Genomic DNA, 23,502 nt, shown 5'->3' with positions numbered 1-23,502 from the left:
TGCTTAAAAAGGACAAGCTGAGCGTAAAATTAAGAATGAAAACTTGTCATATCTACATAAGATAATTCTACCTGTTAACGGGAAATTTATTCAATTTACGTAATTTACTTTTCCACACAGAAATAGGTGCAAAAGAACTTTGGGACAAATTTCTTAAAAGGTAAAAAACTGAAACTTTTGGTCAGACACCAAACCAAGCAACAGATATACTTTTTAAACTATATTTGTCCCACTACTGATTCCCTAGGAAAGCCAATTGTAACTATCCACCTCTTTGCCTTAGACTGGGGTAGATGCCCATCATTTCATTACAGAAAGCAATCAGGCTGGTCAGGCATCATTTGCCCATGTCCCAGGTCACCTTCTTTTCCCTCACATGTATGGAAATAATAAGGTTTGGTATTGGTTTTGCATATACTTTGGCACAGCTGTTATAATGTTGTAAAACTCAGTCATATCCCTCGTCAACATTCTCTTCTCCAAAATAAGTCTCTAGTTCTTTTTAAGTTCCCCTGTAAGGCAACTGCTCCTTCTTGTTCACTTTAGTTGCCTTTCTCAGGCTCTTTAAATTGCTACATTCCTCCTGAGATAAACACTGGTGTGCAGCAATGCAGTAAGAGAGATCCTACTGGAGTGTCATACCATGATTCAAAGCCAAAGCCAAAGTTTTGGTTCACTGACAGACGGTTCAAAATTGGAAGACAAGTTAAATAAGGAGTCTGGCCTGGCAATCTGGAGGTGGTGACTGGCACAGAATAGAGAGAAAACAGTACTGTATATGAAGTATTTCTGCAATGACTGTGCTTTACAGTCAGTGAAATCGGCTGGAATCCATCTTGCTTTGGAGATTTAAGGAGTGTAATACAACACTGAATATGGCTTTGGAAAAATATCTGGGAAGGAGGCTATTCAACTGTTCATCTTGTACATTACCATTTCCTTAAATCATTATATTGTATTTTAAAAAATCAATCAACTCCATCCACAGAGGAACCTGCTTTGTGGGTGCTGATGGTATTTCTACTCATAGATTACTGTTTTTGAAAAGAGCTTTGCTCCATTCAAACACCTTAAAGAAGGATTCACATTTTCCCTAGCACACAGAAGTTTTAAGAGGAGGTTTGGGACACTCCTGGGAGTGGAGATCCTGTTGTAAATCTAGCATATAACAAGTTGTACATCAGATTATTTGCTATAGATACATGTGTTTTTCAGTTTCTCATCTTGGCAGTCTTCAACTTGCCACTTTTACTTACTGTCCCCCCCAAACCGTTGCTGTGTGCTGGAAAACATTCATCTACTACATAAAAAAATAACTGTCAGTTCTGTCAGTTTAGGATATTTTTTTTACATCTTGCATCGAGCAAGGGATTAATAGTACAAATAGCAGAAAAGAATGTTTATTTTACTGCACTCACCTTTAGAGTAGCAGTCAAAAATTTGAGAAGAAAAATACTGAAGCCTAAATCTCACTCCAAACAGGTTTGTTACACCAGGCAACATCTGAAATTTAGCTAGAAAAAGTACTTGTAGATATGTAAGCCTCAAATCATCAAAACCAAACCAATGATTCAAAGTATCTTTTTTAATTACACAAAAGCCCCTCTCCCCCCCCAAATTCTTCAAACATTAACAACTGATTCACTTAATACAAAACCAGTTCCTTTAGGCAAAGCAGTAGAGGAATGCACCTTTCATTTTTATTTAAACAGTATTATTGAAAATTAGAATATGTATGGCTTTAACTAATTATTATTCTAAATGGTGTTTTATCCCACTTTCCGAGGCAATCTCTTCACACCTTTAATATGCCACAGTGCACCTCCAGTCCACATGCATAAAGCCGTCTACATGAGTCCTTTAGAAACAAATGGCAGTTTGTCAGCTGCACTGAGTTACACAACAGTGAAATAAGGTATAAACCAGCAAAGGCACTCAGAGTCCTGAAGCCTGTGTGACAAGAGGCGATTCCAAATCAGACTGTCCCTATACTGAAGGGCAGGCACCTTAAAGGCAGTTCACCCAGAAAACAATGCAGAAGCACTGTATTTCAGCCTGTATCAGACCTTTCTGTAAATTCCTCCCATGCCCCTCTTGACAAGCGTACCAAGCACCTGTTGCTCCCTTAGCCTGCTAAATCCTGAGAATCTGGTTCTTAGACAGCCAGGTAAATCAGCAACCCGGACTGTCTTCCCATCTTCTCTCACTCAGTCTTCAGGCTCTACATAACTTAACTCTTCCATAATATTCAGAACTAGGTTTCCTTTACAGCAAATTGATATACAAACAACACATTTTTCATTATCGTCATGAACACGAGAAGGCTACAGAGTGTACACGGCTTGGAGATCTCACTCTAAAATCAAGGAGTCATCTAACCTCAGCAAAGGAACCAGAAATCAAAGTCATAATCCTTCCTGCTTCCACCTGCTTAGGGAGGATGGGATTTACCTTGGCTTTGGAAAACCTTTTTTATGAACAAACTTTACAGCAGAGGAATGAGAAGCTCCTAGGGAGCAGAGCTGTGAGGCTGGTAGCTCTAACATGATCATAAAGTGAGCAGGGGACTAATCCCCTTCTTTTAGCTGTTGTGGCTGCTCAGTAACTGAGTGCCAGTCTAGCCTCGTATCAACTAACACTCTCCTCAACAATGAAAATAATGCTGCCTGCCACTCAGCTTTTCTCCAAGCCATTTACTGTTTAGAATATACAGATTGATCTCCACTTGCTTCTTCTGGGGATGAAGATGGCTGGCTAGATTCACAAACCACCCCTGAATCCTGGCTGTCAGCTGCAGTAGCTGGGGAAAAAAAAAAAAAAAAAAAAGAGAGAGAGAGAAAGAAAAAGGTTGAACACGAACTAACAAACAACCGCCCAAATCCCTGTATTTCAATTTGCCTTACACATATCTATCACACGTCCAGAGGTAAATTCCCAGTGCACTTTAAAAAATCTGGCTTGTTTTTCAGTGCAGTTAATTCAAAGGTGCTTCACATCAAGAGCTGCAGCTCTCCAAGCTGAGACACCGTACTTCAGACAGCACTCCATTGTTTCAGCTGTGCTTCAAGAAATGTAGCAAGAGTGCTTGCTTCAAGATGGCAAACACTGAAGCTTCACTGGAACAGAAGTTTGAGGCAGGCTCTTCTGCACACTTAACTGCAGCGAATCTATGCCATGTCTTTTGAACACTGCTATGAATTTTTAAAGGACTGGACTGACTGAGTAATTCTCTTCACATCTAACTAGGAACTTCTATTTTACAAATTACCTGCCGATTTGCTATTTTACAAATTACCTGCCTCAATTTCTCATGTGGCAACTTGGGTTTTTGTTTCTTTTTCTGTGGCTTACTCTTTTAGAAAGCCAACCACCTGCAATCAGACTTTATCCTGAAATCCCATACTGGCTGTTTACTGGACATACCTCGTGCTTATTTTGTCAAATCTCCATAACACTAAATACAGCTTGAAATTGTACAACAACACGGTCTATACCAAATCACCACTGTAAACCTAACTGACCTCAGTCATTCCATTCAGCTGCAGTGAACTATTGACTTAAATCTTTCTGGCAGCAGCTTCTAGCCTTGGAAAATCTTTTTTTAGATAGGAACTGCTTTTTTAAAAAATAAAAATAAAAATTGTCATCATCTCATATTCCCTTCAGAGACTGCAGATATTTCTTCTCTCCAAGTTATCCCCTGCTAGAATTTTCTAAATCCATTTTCTTGCAACTGTTTGGCCAGAGAAACCATTTCACTTCAATTCAGGTCTCTCTGGAGGAAGGATGTTCTCAAGTCCAATTGCAGATTTGAATCAGTCCCTTTCTTAGGAAAAGACATGATGTGACCCTAACACATCCCTATGTACCGAGTGTTACGGCTTTTCTCTTTTTTCAAGCATCTTGAAAACCAGAATCAAAGAATTATTAGTTTCACTGTAGCTTCCCTCTACATCTGTATCTTCTGCTGCAAGGCTATTTTGTATATGACCTCATACAGAATTATCCCCCTCACTGGGTCACAATTGCAAATTCCTACATATCCTGGAGCAAAACCACTATGTAGTGGAATTAATTTGTACCTCATCCCTGGCACTAAGAAAACTAGTTTGTTCTCTGAACAGCACAATCCATGATGCATTGTTTCCTATGGCTTTATGCCTGGGTTGTGATTTCCCTGGTGTGTAATAAGGGCTGAGGTCATTAGATGGCATTTTGCTCTCTAGGGGGGTGCTCTCATGACCTCTCTTCTCTACCCATTTGCCTGTTTTCACGATTGTTTGTCCAGTAAAGCTTCACTCTAATAATACAGGACTGTATTTCCTCTGTTTTCCTTATGCAATACCCCTAATTCTCTCCATGTCCCCTATGTTTGTCTGCTACTCCTAGTTCCTTCCCTTTTCCACGCACCCAGCAGAACAGCTGCAGTATCCCCCAGATTTCTTGTCCCCACTAAACGACAAAAACCATCAATCCTCACATACACTTTCTGCTTTGCCTGCCAGCCCTCAGCTTCCTGTCTTCCCCTCGAACTCAGCCCATGTTATTTCACCTCCAGCAGCCCAGTATCTCCTGCACTCTGCATTAAAGTCCCAATATCTTTATCAGTATCTTAAAACAGCTTCACGTTTCTGTGATGTCTGTATACCCCCCATGCATCCATATTCTTCATTTTCCTCTTGTCCACTTCTCCTTCTGATTTTTCCTTGGCTTTCCAGCCAGACGTGAAGCAGACTGCTCTGGAGATCCATGCCCACTGCTGGGCTGACTGGCAAGGACTTGGTTGTTGGCCAAGGTTCAAACACATCAGTTACGAATTCAGCACAAGCTGACTGCTAGCCAAACACCACATCATGGCTGCAGAGATGATTTTGTGGGAGGCATATGTTTCCCTTGCAGGTCGATATTGTGTAGGCCCATGATCACAGCAGATATGTTTGGCTGAAAATAACTGATCGGTTGAAGAGTTATGAGGGGACTAACATTAACAAAAATGAGACTTCGCGAGCCTTATTTTGTTGAGAAACCAAGTCAAAAAAACTCTCAACTTCTATTTTGTCCCACATAACCACCACCACCATCTTTTTAATTCAAATGATACAATTACAGTCCTCTATTTCTGATCCCTCTTATACAAGAGATTTAATTTTTCACTGGATGATGATTGTAATCTGTGTTCTAAACAGTCAGACTTACCATTTCTTATTTTCATATTCAGGAAGAGAAATAAAGTTACATTTATTTATCTGTATTTTCAAAAAGAATTTAACATGAAACTGGCTATTCACTCATCCCATACTAGTGGTTAATTCTCTGAGCAGCTCTACCCTCTTGTGGTCACAGCTAGCTATAGCAAAATGAAAAACTTAGAAATATGCACAACACATGAAAGAGACACAAAAGAGAGGGACACACAAACTTATCTATGCCAGTAATTTAAAATCCTGTGAGATTCAATATAAACAATTTGAGATTTTGAAGAGTCAATCTTTCATCTATAGCAATTAAAATGTAGTATTTCCAGATAAGCAAGAAATTTCACATTGTTCATGCGAAGTGTTAGTCTGTATTTTTTTTAACATTTTGCTTAAATTGCAACAGAGCCAAACGTATTTTTTTTAAATATGTCCTTCAGACTAACTATTTAGAAAAATATTTACATTTAGATCACATCAGAGATCGTATTCTGGAATGGCTCTGAGTCCTGCAGCATCCAATGTCTGAGTGAGATTGAGGTGCTTTTTGGCTGGAAAGACCAAGAATGTAAGGCTAAGTCAGTGCTGCCTAGAGCTGTACAAGCTGTCAGTCTATCCTAGGACTTCAGGATCTCAGTCATGACTCCATCACAGGGATCTGGGAAACCCTGAAAACTGAAATCTAGAATCAGGGTTTCTTGGGGGGGTCCACCTTGATTGTTAGGTATTGAAACTAGGTTATAACTGGATCTCCCAAGGCTCATCTAGTACTTACTGTGTGCTTCCTTGGTTGTTTCAGCCAACACGTTCAGCGAAAGGGGAGGTGGAATGTAATGAACCCCTGGCAGAAAACTTGGTGGGATGAACTGAGGCAGAGGAGCGTAGTATCCTTGATGCAAATCTCCACCTCCATCTGGAATCTGCAGAAACACATGGAGCAAAGGACCTTCATTTAGTGACTCTCTCTAGGACACATCTGCAGTATCAAGAAATTTCTGTTTGAATTTTTACCTGTGACAGTTCTAGAGTTTTGTCCATTTTGTGGCCATATGCTGCCATGTCTGTGCATATATTAGCACGTGCGAAGCCTGCGCATAGTGCAACATGCATGAACTGCGAGGTAGCAGCTTCTCAGACCATGTTTCAGCTGCAACTGACCTTATAAATCCTCGCTGTCCATTCTGGCATCTCATCAGAGCAGTGGGAGCAGTTCACCTTCACCTGCCACTTAATAAGTCTAAGAACCTTCATGCAACGGAGAGGCAATGTAGGAAAATGTTTCTTGCCATCACTTCCCTGATAGTTATGGATTCTTCTCTGAGCCCAGTGAAGTGAGTGGCTCTACCTTCACTGCAGGGCTGGTGTGCACCACAGCATGCCCAACAGACCTTGTCTTCTGTGGTTACAGGACTGCTCTGTTAGACTGCTCTGTTAGAGCATGCCAGAACTCATTCCCTGTACAAGAAGAGTCTTCCACCCTTCAGGAGCCATAGCATCAGAGAAATAGGAGCACTTCTCTGTTGGATCTGGCCATACATCCTGTGTCTCAGGGTACAGACAGAGATTGTATAAGACCTTTCTGTCTGTTTCAAAGCAGTTAAAAATTAAATTCAAAACCACATATAGTGGTGGTCTAGAAAAGAGATTTCCCAACCTGTGCGTATCTGGTCCACTGGGATAATTTATCTGCACTACAGACTGCTGTTATACCACCTTCTTTCTTAATAACCCCTAAAATGTGTCAGGGATTTACTATGTGAACAGAATAAATCTGTTAGTTTTGAGGCAGACCGCTTTGCCTTAACATGAACTGCTGAGCTGTACTCAATGCAGAGAGAATAGCACACGGCAGCTGCAAATCTAATAATGTGTCCAACCACGGTACAAAAATTGGACAACACCCATATAAATCAACATGACTGAAAGGAACTGCAAGTGCCTACACACACCATTACAAGTGACAGGCAAATTAGGATCTTGCTCCTTACCAAGTCTCTGTGATTTGAAGGTTGATTTGAATATAGAACAGACCAGGTTAGAATAGAACAGACCAGATTAGAACAGAACAGAACAGACTAGAATTGAACAGAACAGAACACAATAGAATAGAACAGAATAGTTTTACTTCAGCTGGAAGGGAACTTCAAAGATCTTTTAGTCCAACTACGGCAGTACTTCTAGAATTAATTAAAAAAAAAAAAAACACTACTTACTGACACAGAAGCTGCATTCCCCGGCCCATAGTTGCTAGGAATGTGTCGGAAACCTTTCTGAAGTGATATCCCTGGAGGTGATGGCGCTCCCCTACAGCTTGGCTGATTGATGGCGAATCCCATTGGAAATGGGTGGTAAGGATACACCCCAGAACAGCCAGGGTACACTTTTGGAGGGTCTCTCTCCATGTATTCTGAGTTGACCATATATTCTGGAGGAAAAGCAGGGTGAGCTAGGAAACAATGAGAAAAGAACAAATAAAAGTATCACTGTAATTTTAAGGAGTTCAGAGATGTAACTGCAGGACCAAATTCCACTCTTAGCCAGGAAAATCTGGTTCTTTGGTTTCATGTTTAGCTCCTCATTAATTTATTTTATGATCTTTTAAGGAACAAAGGAAAAGTGCAACAGATAATGCAATGCTGCATAACGATCTGCATTATCTTCTGCCTTGTGCATTGTGAAGCTAGACCTTAGTAAAGCACTGTCTGCAGATGTCTTTCAGCACATCTGCAACAGCAAGAAAAAACAACTTACCTTAGCACTTTTAACTAGAGCAAAACTTAATAATATAGAGAAATAATAGGGTTCTAACTTCAGTGCTATCACTTCATAAGTTAACAGAGAACGTCCTGTTTTAAGTGACCTTGACATACCCATGCAATTTCAAATGCAGGAATCAATTACTTCTTATGCTTTTTTACCTTGTGTCTGGGCTCTTATATGGCCCCTCTTAAGTCTTAAAAAACTATGTGGCTATTTGAATACAAATAGGCTTTTTCTTGTCTACACATCCTCCTGCTGTTAGACAAGTGGAAGAATTTGCATCTAGGATATGTCTACTTCTGGAGTACTGCAGTTACATTATCTGTTCCCAAGCCTTTTTGAAATTGGTCAACAGATTAAAAAAATAATTAAGGGAAGGACTGATAGGCACTTATATAGCCAGCATCATATGCATCATTTTCTTAGGAAACCAAGCTTAAAAAAAAAAAAAAAGAGCAGCTACTGACAGATTAGGTGGGAACTAGAGATGTCTGAAATGCCTCTTTCCTCTGGGCTTCTCAGACCAGCATTTTCTTTGCCTTGTAGACTGCCGTCAGAGGCCCAGACTAATGACTACTGCAGTCAGTAGGGATTTCCATAAAATTACTATAGTAAATAGTAATAGTATGAAGTTACTGTAGTAAATAGTAATAAACAAGTTACATGAAAGACTCTTTTAAAAGAAGCAATTTAAGAGGTGACAGACCATACATTTTTTTCACGTGCAAAACCTATCCTCTGCTCTTAAAATCAAAATGTAGTTTTGCACCAAGTGACCTGACCTAAACTCAGTCTTTGCTGCAGGAATTAAGGCCAAAAGGTCTCTTTCTTTTACAGTGCTATCATAAAACGCTTGCTCCAGGCAACTGCAGCAGTAACTTCCTCATTTACTTGCCATCCCATGTTTTTTAGCATTTTTGTTGCTGGAGGCTTTTGCCTGTGAATACAGTACTCTGAGAAACACGCACAAACACCTCTGCTGCAGTCCATCAGAGTTTGATTTCCCTCCCTAATTTCCCTCCCAGAGAAGAGCCGATTGCTTGAGCTTCAACCTTGCAACAAGCAGCAAGAGCTCCATGACCCACGCTGCAAGCCCCACGAAAGGAAAAAAGAAACCTGAGGCTGCACATTCAACATGGGTACCTGCAATGAGGGAGGAAAGGAGGAGAGGCAGGAATGCCTTTTTGAGGAGCTGGAGCCTTACCGTAGTCCCAGAAGGGAGGGCCACCAGGAGGTGGTGGCAGCCCCCTGCGTGCCATGCCTTTGTCACTGCCACCGATGGGCTGGCTGTCCTTTGTCCCCTCATGGCTGCTCTGCTCTGGGGCAATGGCTGCTCCTGCAGCCACCCTGGGGCCTTCCCCCGGGGGAACAGGGCCCATGGCCACCCTGCTCGGACAGTCAGGCACCTGCTGCCTCAGGGCCTTCTGGGCGGCCATGATCTTCTGGCGCTCGGTGATGAGGGAGCACTTGTCGCAGAGGCACAGCTTCCAGCGGCACTGCCCGGCGTGGCCCTTCACCGGCACCACGAAGCCGTGGTTACGGCAGCGGGAGCACTTCGGGGTCCGCACCGCCGCCTTCGCCACTATGGCCTCCCTGGCCTCCATTACCAGCTCCCCACACCACCAGCCCAGCACACACCAGCAGAGCCCCACAGGGGCCTTATATATAGGGCATGGCCACCTCCACCCCAGCATGTAGCAACTGGGACAGGCGGGGCAGGAGAGCCCATTGCAGGGGTGGGGAATGCTCTGCTGTGTGGAGGCTGGGCATAAGGGCTGTCATGTCCTGCAGGCCTCCCCTCCCTGGGCCAGGCTCAGCTGTAGCAGCCCGCCTCCCCCTGCAGCCCCCCAGCAGGGCTGGAGGCAGACCTCAGCCATGGGGGTTGGAAAATGACACAGGGAGGGGGCTGCACCTGCAGGAGCACGGGGAAAAGTGGAGCACACTTTACTAAATTTCCCTGTGCTGGTGCACATGGAGATAGCGAGTTTGGGACTTGCTGGGGTGTGCATGGGAGAGAAATGCACCATCCCTTACACCCTTAAGTGACAGTTTTCCTTTTTGGCACTTTAATGTCCCCACTCAGTTTCGTACCTCTCATGCATTTGCTTTTAATGTGCACAGGATTTCAGTTCCATTTTGTTTCTAATTTGCAGTATACTTCTCATGATCAGGAGGAGAGTGACTGCTTCAGCAGAAAAAAAACTGTTTCGTCATTCTGTTTTTCAAAACAAGGTACTGAGATGAAGGCGGAAAGCACATGCCATTTGAAAGATCTGTCTCCTTTTCTCAGAATTCCTTCATTCCTGGAAACAAAGACAGGCTTACAATTAGAAAAAAAAAAAAAAAAAAAAAGGAATGCTCCAGTTCAAGTATTCGTAATAAAGCACTTGTTATTTGTTACTGCCGGTAGCTACAAAACTGTTGTTTACACAGTAGCCCATTTCTGGGCAAAACCTCTCCATTTTGCAATGTAAAATATGACATCACTAATTTTTCACACACATGCAAGAGCTAATTCTGTTTCAAAATCCTGATATCAATAATCTTTTCTGCATTAAAAAGAATAAAAATAAACCTCAGGTAGATATGAAAACATTTTTTTACCACTAAGTTTCAAGAGAACCATGTAGGGTCTATCTACTGCCCTGAAACAATTCTAATGTGCAACAGAGTATGTTTCACAGCAGCTTTGCAGAGGTCCTTCTGGTGGAGCAGGTCTTCCTGCAAGACTTCAATGTCTTCACATCTGCAAGTCTAGAGTCTTGGGCTAGCAGCACCTTTAACACATCTGGTGACATTCTGGTTTGCTCTAGCAGTAAGCATCCAGCCACTGTGCTGTGCAAGCCCCCAAGGCTCCACCTAGATTCAGGCTCCTCACTTTGCAAAAGACCAACTAGGATTTTGCATCTGAGTCTCACAGACTTCCAGTAGGACTTAGGCTCTTGAGGATATGTTTTCAGGAGTGCAATACCAGCATACAAAGCCAGACTTGCTCTGGAAGCAATTCAAACCCAAATCCTCAACGCACACAAAATTCATTCCCTAGACCACCCAACTCAGCAGCAACCCCAGGCTGCAGATTTTGCAGACTGTGAGTTTCTTTGAAAGGTTTTCAGCCACAACTTTGCACCCCACGTTCAGGGGTGCTGTGCAGGAGCAGGACTGAGTCTGCCCAGGCACACAGCAGGTCATGGAGGAGAGACCACTGCAGCACTGTAGACACTGAGTGCTGGATTGCATGCACATCAGCAGCTCCTTTTGCAAGTGGGAGGCAGCAAAGTATGCCTGCAAATGTAGTCAGTGTCCTGTCCTCAGTTGCAGACCTTTTTTCTTGGAAGACTTCTAGAGCACTGGCTGGAAAGCCAGCTTCATGTGTATAGGCCTGTGTGCATTTTGGCTAAACGTCTTTGAAAATTTGACCTAAAGATGTTACTATTTGTTCCTAGTTCAGAAAAGTACTTGGTTAATAGGGCTACTTCTAAACACAGTCTTGGTGATGCTTGCCTGTGCCGGGGCTCTGATGTTTCCTTAATCATCTAGACACCGACTCTGTATTACATATAGACAGCTAATATGTTCCTAATCTTTTGCCCCCTATTTTTGCAGTATGTTCAGGATGTGCATATTTAGAATCAAAGAGCATAGATGACACATTAAAAAAAAAACAAACTATAATTACATTTTATTGTATATACACAATCCATGTTCATTTGGATACTAAAGCAGTGGAGGAGAAAGGTAGGCTACATACATTTTCCACAGTAGTTTTCTACTCTCAGTCACATAATACTAATATTCAAGACATTTACTCAAAAACGCTTAAATTCATCACTCTTCTGTCTAGAGAAAGGTCAACCAGCCATAGGCCTGGTAAAAGTTTCTCCATCAATAAACCATGTCTTTGAAAGTCGTGGAGATTTTTTTTGAGCAATTTTCACCTCAGCGTTCAGGATTTATTATACTTTCCATATACTTTGTTTCAAACAACTAGACATGCTTTTTATAGAAAAGTGAGCATCTTATTTTGCTAGTGAGGTATTTATTGCAGCAGACAGTTCAAAGAATTCTGCTACTTCAATCCTGTTACATGATTATATATACATTTGAGTTAGCTTATCACACAGCCATTAGCAAGACTACCACACAGAGAAGACAGAACAATTTCAAAATAAACTTTTGGAATGAGATGAAGAATTGCATAAGGACGCAGCTTCAAGTCTATTATAATTTTCTCTTTTATTTGTATTTGAAAGAAAATGAGGCATAATAAAGAGACTGTTTTCTCTATAACTTACTCAGTTTACTCTAGTATTTTATGTAACATATGGTGGGACTGTAACATAAACTGTATACAGAATTCTGTATTAAAATAGCATTTATAAGAACTATTATCTTGCCAAAATGAAAAGAAAGCAGCCCGCTGGTTTCATGTTATTGAAATCAATACCAATAATGTCTCTACTTCTTTCCAACTTCTGAATCATATAAAAGTACATGGTTTTGGTATGCAGGTTGCTTTGTAAGTGAAACAGTGGAAAAACAGCAATTCTACTAAAAGAGGGAACAAATCAAAAGACTACCTTTAAACTCAACAGCAGATTTTTTTTTTTTATATTTTTTTCTTCTCTAGCTAACATTTTATGCAGTAAATGCTTTCTGGCAAGGAAATTGTTCTGCTCAGATCTGACATTTCACAGAACAATAGCAACATAATCAAGAAATTTCCTCAGTCTGAGACCTCCATTAACAAATACTTGCAATCTTGCTTCAAAATAAATGCAATAATAAATAATAAATAATAATAAATAAATTTTCTTATGCATAACAATCAAGAATATCTTTTGAATTTCCAAGACATCACACATGAGGATAAAACCCTCTCTTCAAAAATTACCTTAGTGGTTTGGAAGTGTCCATTCTGTAAAGCAACCAAGTCAGCTTCAGATGCTCCCTTCCCCACCACACCCAGCACTCTTCTGTTACCTATTCTTAACAAATACCTTGCCTCCACCCATGGATTGGTAACTGATCTCCTGGCATCACTCACTTTTGGGTTTACAGGGAGAGCACTGTCACCCTTATAGCTTCCTGCACGGACTGATGAGTTCACAGGTTAATTTTCTGATCCATTACCGGGCATCTGAAGCTAGGTCTGGCCCACAGGGTGGCACACCAGGAGTGGTTATCTCCACTATTTGGCAATCATATATGTCTCTTGTAGCCATCCAAGTGTCTAGAAAACCAGACTTACCTTTACAGGTGAAACTCTGTGTTATGATCAGAGATAAACGGATGGAGTTCATACATACATTTAAAATCTTAAAAAAGTATTTTTAATATATAACAGGAAACATCAGTTCTTAAGTATTAACTATAGAGACTTTATTAGTATGACAAATGTTTGTTTATTGTAAGAAGATCTTTATTAAAGAGAAAAGCAATAATGATTATACTGAGAATTCTGTGACCTGGTTATTTTATGAGTACCAAAATGGCAGAATGGACCAGGAGAGAAATCAAACTTGAGTAGTCTGACTAGTCTGCAATACATAAGGATCACTGTATCTTTGAAGTCTGATTGTTTCCTTATATTACCCTAAGAATCTTATTATCCCTTCAGAAGAAATCTTTTATTTCTTTAGAAGGTCACCTTTGTAGACATTAATACAAAAGAGAAACTGAAAACCCAAAGAATTGTCCACTCTTTTGGTGCTCTGACAGCTGCAGGGATGCCTTAGTTACAACACCATTTTACTTCAGCAAGCTCCCAAATTTAGCAGGTTTTAGCCTGGATACCACTAGGTTTGTCAATCATTCTTCTGCCTGGAGAAATAAACACATTTTTAATCTAGAGTTCTGTTCTCCTTCCCCTCAGCTATTGTTCTTGTCATATTCTCTTAGACACGAATAACAAAATCACATTTGAATTCTCCCAAAGAGCAAAAAAGAAAAAAGAAAAAAAAAAAGATTTTATGCAGAAACAACCACTCTCATCACAGTAAGTGGGTGGCCTGTTCAGAGTCAACTTTGCTTAGCACCTATTTTGTACTGAAATTGTCATATTACCTTGTCAGCAAGCCTAAAGCAGTGCTAATGGATAGATAAGTCAGGAGACAGTTTAAAGACTACTACAGACATTGAGTGTGCTTGCTGTGGGCAGGATTCCATTTGTAATTGTCAGCGCTGGTATATATCCTACATCTTCTAGCTACATTTCTCCACCTCACATCTGAATTAGATTTCAGAATATCTGAAGTAGCTTAAACAATGCAAAATAAATAAAAACAGCTGCTTGCCATAATTTCTTCCTCATCAGCCTGGACTCTTCACAGATACTTCAATAAGACAACTGAAAATCAAATGACCAAATAGTAGTTACTTATCAACATAGCATGAAGACCATCATCAAAATGTTTATTTTATAGAGAGACCAGACAAGAAGAGTGATGATTAACTTCTGGCATGCATGCTAGAATTGTTTTCCGGTATTCATACCAATAGCGTATCATGTGCACTTTGGGTATAACTCTGGGGAATGATAGAATCCCAGTGAGATGATAAAGCCTTTTGCTGGCTCCTTAACCTCGTTTGTCACAGGCAAATGTGGTTTGTAATATGGAATTAAAAACAAACACTAGCAATGATGCATTTGCATTAGCTGATTCCAGCCAGGTACACTGAAGGACGCTGTTCAGAAGCATTCCTTCTCTTCTATGCTATTTGCATAAAATTCTCCTATAGACAATAACAACAAAATCTTTCCAATTTAGTTAAACCTCCCAAATTGCATATATATGTAATAATAATTGAAGTATATTTTCACTGGAGAGGACACAAACTGAAAGAATGTCTGCCTGTCTCCAAATTGAGTAAGTAAGGCTCTCCTCCCTTGACAGACTTACTTTCCTGCTATGTTGTGAGAACTTGCATTTTTCTGTCTTTCCAACATGAAATGTGTTGATAAGCTACCTCAGCTGGCTCCTGAAGCTTCAAAGTCAACAAACACAGTGTGGAAAGTAAAAAAGTGGAAGTGAAAATAAAATGGATGCTTTGCAAAGGCACCTCCTTGATGCGGCAATAAAAAAAGGAGAGATTTATTCACAATGGACAGCAAATCACCTGCAGCAGCAGAGATTATGGACAAAGATGCAAAAATAGTGAACCAGCAGCTGCTGACCAGCAGCTCTGACAGATAAAATGATAGGAGGATGCTGGTGTGAAGCCATAATAAAGTAGTTTTACCATGGAAGCAAGAGGAAGAATAAAAAGGCATATTTTCTTGTCATTTCATCCTTTGTGATCATAAAATCAGACTGTCTTTCATCACAGTAAATGGAACAATTTGCAAGACAAGTTATTATGAAGCATAAAAATAACAGAATCAGACCAAAAGTTGTTACCAGCATTTTCTTAGCATCTAAAACAAAACTGATTTTAAGTCAGGAAAGTTTAGTTTGATCAACTCCAGAAAACAAATAGAAAAAGACAATGAATCATCTCACAGTTTCCCTGAAGCTGTGGGACTCAACTGTCACTAAAGGTTGCCTTTTGCTACAGGGTTGTGCTGTTGGAAAGCTTGACCTGCACAGCAGTGGCTCCTCCGGGCTGCCCCCAATCTAGTTTTTTCCTTAGCAGCGTGCTGTTTCTCTGGGTGACTGCTCTGCACTCAGACCCAGCTCCTCCAAAGCACCATGCATTGGGCAGCCATGGCAGCCATCAACACTCTCTGGATCTCAACTACTGCAGGAAGCAATGAAGGGGTAGTTATGCAGCAAATGTCCAGCAGCAGACCACACAGCCGTCACCCACCCAGAACAACGATGTAATGTAGCTGCTTGAAACCCTTCAGATTTAATTCATCTTCTCTCCTGTGATACACGTGAAATAAAAGGGAGTCAGCAGTGGTGGGAAGTCTTTGCTACCTGCTGGATGGTGGTAAGCGATGATCCCTGTTAATGATCCTTGGTCTTGGCTGAACAACTGCAGTTCTCAGTCCTTCTACATGTGCATCTTCACCTTTCAATCAACAACAACTTCAATATGTAATGGAACAAAAACAGTAACATGACTACATGCAATAAAAGTGAATTAATAAATTCACAGTAGATATTCCTGATAAAACCATGTATCACAGTTTATTAAAATTGCACATTTATAATATTTCTATTTTATTTAACGTTCTTTGCCTCAGAACTTACACACAACCAAACAAGTAAGATATTTTTTGAGAATACTGTATTCATAAAGGCTAAGGTATTAATGATTGTTACTATTATTCGCAGCTGGCAGAAATGTTTGTAGAATATTCACTGGAAGACATCCAAAGGTTTCCTTTCTCTTTAATATAAAATCTGCACATAAAATAAACCTACAATTTGCATACTGTATTATAAATTATTAACCAGAGAGAAAAGCGTATGTATTATATGCACTAATTAGATACTGTATCTATCTCTTAAAAAAAGCACAGCTTTTTAAAAGAAGTTAAAAACAATGTCATTAGTTTTCTTCCATAAAGGAATATGGGAACATCAAAACTCAAGTAAAATATTTGTGTATATTCTTTATTCAGATGAATCGCAGTCACTGTATCTTAAAACTCTTCTCTCAAGAGTTATTTGTGAAGTGTTACAGATTTTTAAATTGTTAAAAAGCAAATAAAAACATCATTTTCTGTAGGAAATCTTAACTATAAGACTTCCCATCACTGTTAAAAATAGAGGTTATCATGAATATTTGTGTTGAGGTAGTAAATAAATTATGACAGGGTGATTACCCAGGGCCAGTAGTTAGGCCCATCCTCCACAAATCATATATTTTAGACTCAATAGGCTACACTATCATGATAGTGAGCTAGTCAATAGTTTTGTGATTCAAAATGGTCAGCCAGTGAGTAGTACAGACTGCTAGTGATTTGATAACTGGGGCCAGATGGATATATTTTAAACAGCTGGACTATATTTATTATCTCAGTAAGATAAACTTTCCTATTTTTCTAGTGGTCCTTCTTTCCACCTGTCCCAGCACTCAAACATGGAGACTAAAATTGAATATTTGACATGAGATGTCAGGAATGCCTTATACAATGGTAATAACATCTTCATACACCTACTACCTACTAGCGATACCAAACCTAGTACATTTTAGGATTGTGCTTACCTTTTACACAGTTGTGTTCTCAGCAGCGGAAGCTGTGTTCAACTAATGTATCTCTTCCTTGTTTTACACAGTTTTCAGCTGCTGAACTCCTGATATTGGTTTCTCATACATACATTGTATGCTGTTAAATTTCATTCTATTTCAGTTATTCAGGTTGTCACAGTATCCATATCCATCCTAAATGAATTTTTAATCCTCTTTTGGATTAGCAATATATCTCAGTGTTTGTTTTCAACAAAATTTCCTTAGCATACTCTTCTTGTGACACAGTCATTATTGAAAATGTTAAACAATATCTAACAGTGATCCTTTAAGATTTATAATAATATCCTCCCTCCAGACAGCAGTTCATCTTCTAGCACAACTAGGATTTTTTCCTGCAATAGCGTTTTCTTCACAACTTATCTTACAGAGGTCTAATAGATATCTACAGTGCTTTCTACTGATTACAAACAGTGGTATTAATCAACAGAAATATATTCATTTAACCTGTTTTGCTTTTTGCCAAAGTTAGGTTTCATTTTACGCCTTCTTACATTGTTGTTTTTCTTAAAAAATACATTCTAGAGCCTTAAATATTGTTGAGGCCACTCTTACTTTTCTGGTTATCCTTTTTTCCCCTTTCCAAAAAATAGGCAAGAGGCTTGCTTTTCAGTAGTGATATGCTACCAGTTGGCAGCTTTATTAAAAATCCTTGCTGCTGGACATGCAATTTCATGTGCCAGTTCTTTCAGAATCCAGGGACGGAGATTATCCCATCCCTCCAATTTCAGAGCTTTAAGCTCACTGAGTTTTTCAAACTCAGATATGAAAATTTCCATTTCTATATCCTCATTCCATTTACATATTACATTTCTCTTTTCTGGATAGTTTTATCTTTAATTGCAAAGTGCCTGGGAAAGCAATTCTTATTAGGTCTTATTTTCATAATAAAGGTCCTTTGATAAAACACAGTTCTATGTTAATTTGCCACAATAAATAAAAAAGACAGTTTGGGGGTTGATAGGGGTTTCTACAGCCAATTCTATGTAAAAACTTTACAGTGAAAGGAGAGGAACAGTTATGCAACCATGCATGTAATAGTGCTATGACAATATTACTGCTATCAGACCATGCACTGTTTAGAATACAAATAACTCGCAAAATAGCTGGATTTGGGGACTGCAAATGGCAGAACTGAAAAGAAAACACTGCAATTAAATGATTTCAGGATCTTCAAGTCTTCTACAAGACTTTTTAATTCAGGAACCTCCACTGCATTCCTCTGATCTCCACAAGACAGAGTTAGGTTTGGGAATTACAAAACTTCACAGGTTGTAGGTTAGGATTGCGTGTAGCTTCTCCTGGTCTAAAGCGAAGTACTTCCCAGGGTAGGGTGAGTTCCTATGGGCTCTTTCAGATATGGTTAGAATTGGACTCTGAGAGTTTTCCAAGGTAAGGCCTAGGGCTATGAATTAGGACAGTATAATTTTTAGCAATTTGTCCTAACAAACTGACAATTGATAAACAGTCTGTTGCTTTTATAGTTGTTATATGATAACTAGCTTCTATCTTGTCCTACCTGTACTAGTCCTAGATACTTGAAAAGTATGTGTAGCCACTTGGCTGCTCCATTGCTTTGGGTTATCAGAGATCCTGATGTTAAAAAAAAAAATACAAGCCTGGGACATCTTTTTTTTTTTTTCTTTTTTTCCAAATTGTGCCTGTATTTTCTGTGTGCAAATTATTGAGTAGCAATAATGGCAGGTACAAAAATTATGTACTGTATGCCTAATAACATGGAAATAAGGAAGAATTGCAAGACTCTATTGCCTGGCAGGAAGTTACTCAAAGTAAGATCTAAATAAATAATATTAAAACTTTTTTTTTTCAGTTTGAACTCTGTGCACATTATGAAAAACAAATAAATGGTGTCTCCTTTCTAAACTCACTTACATTGTGAAAATGAGGTTCATAAGGATGAAAGCAGGAAAAAAGAAAGAATGGAAGTTAGATTTACAGAATGGAGTGAAAATGAGACACTGTGCTCAAAGTTGTAGCCTGATTTTGATCAGTCCTACAGTAGATGGTTGATAGAAAAAAAAATAATTAGGTGGGATATTGAAAGAGGAAGGAATTTATATTTTTAATTTCTTTATACTCACTATAGCACTGTATTTTTAGTAAGAGATACAATAGGTCGTCCTAATTCACTGGCCTTTGGATCTCATCACATGGAACTCTGTAACAATGCAAACATTCTAGCAATTCATGAAACAATAGACTTTTTGCTCAGAAAGAACTTCCCTCTAAATCACACTCCTTGCTGTCAGAACAGAGCAACTGTCAATGCAATGCTAAATTACAGTCCTGGTGCTAACACTTACACATACAATTTAGGCAGTCTTAAACCTAGCAGAAGCAGGGATAAGCTTCTTCCAGTGAAGACTGGAAGTTTGAGCTGGTGGATATGCATCTCTTTCAATAAAGACTATTGGAATCAAAAACAATTAAAGCTAAAATCTGTCATTATTTATGATGTATTTAGACTGACATAATGCAGAAGAAACTGCTCTGACTTTTCAGTACAGTGGGGAAAAAAAGGTCTGTGTAATTTAATGAAATTACTCTAAATCGATATCAGTGTAATCAACAGCAAAGAAAAACTCATGAAAGAAACATACCAGTGTGTTTTTCCAGCAGGGCAGAATCTGGATCACAGATGTTCATGTTCAGGCAGATGGCATGCATACGTAATATGTGTATAGGACAGATATTCAGGCATATAGAGTGACTGTCCAAAGCATAACTGGACTTCCCAAAAGATTTAAAAGGGTTTCAGTATATACCCAGATGCTTTTTCAAAACTTCTGTGCCCCACAAAATCTTTTCAGGACTCGGAGTCACTTGACTGTAAGGACAAGGACCATCCTGAACCATGACATTTTCTGAAAGATAAGCCTCTTTTTATGCAAACATGGAACTGGGGCATAGATTAGAAGGAAATTTTAGACTAAACACTATAGAGGAAACCACAAGGGCATCTGGTTCCTCCTCAGATCCAGCCCCCAAGTTTCACTCCTCCTCAAATTCAGCCCCCTGTCACCTGGGGCACGCACAACCCCTGCTCTTCATGTTACTGCTTCATTGTTGGCATCCCTTTGTTCCCTGATGTTCTTCATTTTTGAACATTGGAAGCCTGGATTAAACAAACAAAACAAAAAAAAAAGTTATTTTCTTTTAAAGAAAACAGCACTGTATCAGCAGAAAGCCTTGCCTGCTGTCCCCATCTCCCTCATGGTGTTCCTTCTTTGCCCTGCGGCATGGCAGCCATTTTGCTGCGCAGAAGCCCAGACAGTGAGGGAGCGCTCCCCCTGTCCCCATTGCCCTCAAGTGAGCCTCCCTGCTATCTGGGAGCTGGTGTGTGCCTTGGGACAGGGTGAGGGGGATTTTCATGGCCACTCTTGCAGTTGTGTGCAGGTTGGGGTTACTTAAAGATCCATGCATCCCGTCCTGCCCAGGGGCCTCCACAGGGCTTCTCTGCTCCCCGTCCTGCCCCTGCACCACAGCGAAGGGGCTGAGGCGGGAAAGAGAACATGGCTGCCTGAGGGGGAACACAGAGCCTGGTGCCGCAGCTTGGGTGAAAGAGTTGTAACAGCATCTCTGAAGAAAAAAATGCCCAGGAATAGAAAAAGAAAGAGGATAAAGGACACCAAAATATAGTATAGTTAAAATGGTCATTGCGTAATGGGGTGCTGTTAGTCACCCTCCTGTCTTGAGGTCTTCTGCCTCAGCCCAGTGCAGCTGGGTCAAGGTAATAGCTCAGAGGGCCAAGCCGACACATCAAATAGCAGCTGCCATTGCTGGGGGAGCACTGAGGGAACGTGAGCCCATCCTTCAGAGGAATACTGCCCTAGGGGATGCACAACATGGCCATCCCTGAGGTGGCAAGAGAAGTACTCGCACCAGCCTGGCAGATGGTACGCGACAGCGGCACACAGGAGGCGCAGACGCAGCACTGGGAGGATCCAAGGCATCAGAGGAAGAAGCCGCTGAGGAAAAGGTTAGTTTTATTTAACTAAACAGGGTTGCTCTATGGCCCTTCTGGCACAGCAAGGGTCCCAGGTGCAGTTGAGAACTTGGTACTGTCATGGCACCTGCTATTCTTCTGGTATTTTGGGTTGTGGTGGCAGCTGGTGGCTCCCGTGGCTCCTTGTGACTGAAATTCAGAGGCAAAAATGAGGGTGAGAGTGGTGGCAGGCAGGTGCCGACACCCTGTGGGCCAAACCTCGGGAGTTATATCTTTGTCCAGGGCCACCTTACCAGGTTTTGTGCCCCAGCTGGGGTCTTCCCTGGTCTGAGATGCTGTGCTGCCACTTCCTCACTCTCATAACACATGACAAAATTTTATTAGTCATGGGTGATTCTAAATAAAGAATTCATGAAAAGTGTTTCTTTTTTTTTTCTATATTTTTCAACAGAGTGCAGTTTCTAGAAATTCAAATTAAACTAGACAGTTCTGTCAAGAAAATGTAGCAAGCTTCTGCTAGATCTTATTCCTTCACACCAAGCATTTATGCTTTGTTTTTGCCATAGTGGCAGGTGGAAGTTTCATATGGACAAAAGTAGTCTTGGCAAGGACTGATTAGCAGGATATTAAGGACAAGGTAGGTGTTCCTTGTGCAAGGGCAAAACCAAAGTAAAACTCATAAGGCAGAAAAAAAAAAAAGGCTGCAGTGATGAATTTGTCAACACAGCTTTTAGTGTTTACAGTGCATCAGGCATATTAATAAAGAAAAATGTAAATGTGCAATACAGTTGGAGAGAATTTAGTTGAAAGTGCTGTTTCAGGAAATACAGCCAGGTCCAGAAGATAATTCTGCATTTTGCATGCATTCTCTATGTACATAGCTCTGGTTTTCAGAGTACAGCATGAGTGCCCGAGGGGCCCTTGATTTACTGGGTTCTTGTGATGGCTGAAAATCATCTAGTTAATGTCATTATTGATAGCAAAGGAAACGGATATTTAAATTGCTTTTCAGAGAGAATAAAACGCATAATTAAACATTTTTCAGACTTCTTTTTAATTATATGGGGTCTACTTTTTATCTTGAGCCCCTGAAATTCTTTGTCTTTGTGTGTAAACAAACAATATGATTTTAATTAATAGCCAGTAAAGACCTCAGGACAGAAATAGTATCCTACAAAAAGATTTCTGTTGTGCTTTATTATATGAACAAATCTCCTAAGGAGACTTTTAGTGTCCTATTTTTTTCTTTTTGAATATTGAATTATTCCTCTGGGACAGAATCCAGTTTGGACAGAGGTTAGTGCATGTCTGGGTCATCCTGCTGGCACATATAACTGCACTTGCCTGTAGCATTCTTTCTCATTGTTGGTAAAATGGTGTATTTCTGATCCTTCACATCCCTTTTTCTCTCTGTTGTTAGCAGGCTGTGTGCAGCAGTAGCACAGCCAGAGAAATTCCGAAGATTTTCCTTCAGTGAATTCCTCATGAATCTCGGGGTCCAGCAGGGCTCCCCAGGCTATGGAGCAGGGTGTTGCTGCCATTTCCTCAGTTTGTACTGCAATGGTACATGTTCCTTTGTGGAGACAACTCAGGCTGTTTAGGATAGCAAAATATTAAGGCCTTTGGGCACTTTGCATCCCTATAGCATATAAAGCTACAGGGGTACAGGCAACTGAGTTGCAAACTGAAGCAGCTATCAGAACTTCTGTAGTCAGTGCTGGATGCTAGGATAGGGAAGTACAAGCCACATCTCATCCATTCTTCCACAAGAATAGGAAGTCGATAGGTTACATTTAGCCCCAAATCTCAGTATATGCGTACTGCTGTCTCTATGTGGTTAATTTTACAGAAAAAGTTTGTTCAGTCTGAAATGTTTATAGTGTCTGAAATCTCAGATGTATTCTATTTCCAAATGCCATGTTATGACTTATACAGGTTTAATTTTCTTTGGTGTCTCTGTAAGTAATCCTGTGTAGTTTATTTGAAAAAACAATTCTTTTTAAAGAGAGCTGACATTAAACCTCTTTTGTGTGCTTTTCATACTGCATACCCAAGATGATGGCTTGAGTGACTTCTATTTTCTAAAACAGAGCACTGAATCTCTTTTTGTGGAAAAGATAGTGGGCCAAAGAACAATGGTTTTATTCTGCTAGCTCATTTGCTTCTACTGAAGTGAAGGTAGAACTTGAACTGTTTGAGTAAAATCTAAAGCAAAGATATTTGGCTTTCTGCAGAAGGAAGATCTATCTGTATTCATCTTCTAAAGATGCATGACAATACGTGACATACCTTATTTCAATTATAATGTGCTCAGTCTGTGCAGTGCTTTTCTCAAACTGGGAGGAGGCAGGCTAACCCGGGAAAAGGTTGCTTTATCCC

At 40.2% G+C, this 23,502-nt stretch overlaps 1 protein-coding gene and 1 long non-coding RNA gene across 2 annotated transcripts; both read right to left on the bottom strand.

The window, feature by feature from the left end:
- Positions 1–2,636: 2,636 nt before the first annotated feature.
- On the bottom strand, positions 2,637–9,975 carry DMRTB1 (DMRT like family B with proline rich C-terminal 1). The gene is made up of 4 exons (XM_013176275.3): positions 9,160–9,975; positions 7,409–7,641; positions 5,971–6,115; positions 2,637–2,800 (listed from the first exon to the last, which is right to left on the bottom strand). Exons 1-4 carry the CDS (start codon positions 9,647–9,649, stop codon positions 2,694–2,696), a joined length of 975 nt encoding a protein of 324 aa, XP_013031729.3. The 5' UTR covers positions 9,650–9,975; the 3' UTR covers positions 2,637–2,693.
- A 1,639-nt stretch (positions 9,976–11,614) lies between these two features.
- On the bottom strand, positions 11,615–21,019 carry LOC125182579 (uncharacterized). The gene is made up of 3 exons (XR_010833273.1): positions 19,778–21,019; positions 15,878–15,988; positions 11,615–14,304 (listed from the first exon to the last, which is right to left on the bottom strand). It is a non-coding gene; the product is annotated as an uncharacterized lncRNA (long non-coding RNA).
- Between the last annotated feature and the right edge of the window lie 2,483 nt (positions 21,020–23,502).

Source organism: Anser cygnoides, chromosome 8 (assembly GCF_040182565.1).
Source record: "Anser cygnoides isolate HZ-2024a breed goose chromosome 8, Taihu_goose_T2T_genome, whole genome shotgun sequence".
Classification (NCBI taxonomy): Eukaryota; Metazoa; Chordata; class Aves; order Anseriformes; family Anatidae; genus Anser; species Anser cygnoides.
The sequence above is the reverse complement of the archived record's forward strand: the minus strand, read 5'-3'. Positions and strand labels throughout refer to the sequence as shown.

Coding starts and splice junctions, on each gene's coding strand:
- DMRTB1 (XM_013176275.3), bottom strand. CDS start 9,649: ATGCTGGGGTGGAGGTGGCCATGCCCTATATATAAGGCCCCTGTGGGG. Junction 7,642..9,159: donor CCCTCCCTTCTGGGACTACG/GTAAGGCTCCAG, acceptor ATTGTTTCCTAG/CTCACCCTGCTTTTCCTCCA. Junction 2,801..5,970: donor AACAACCAAGGAAGCACACA/GTAAGTACTAGA, acceptor TTTTTTCCCCAG/CTACTGCAGCTGACAGCCAG.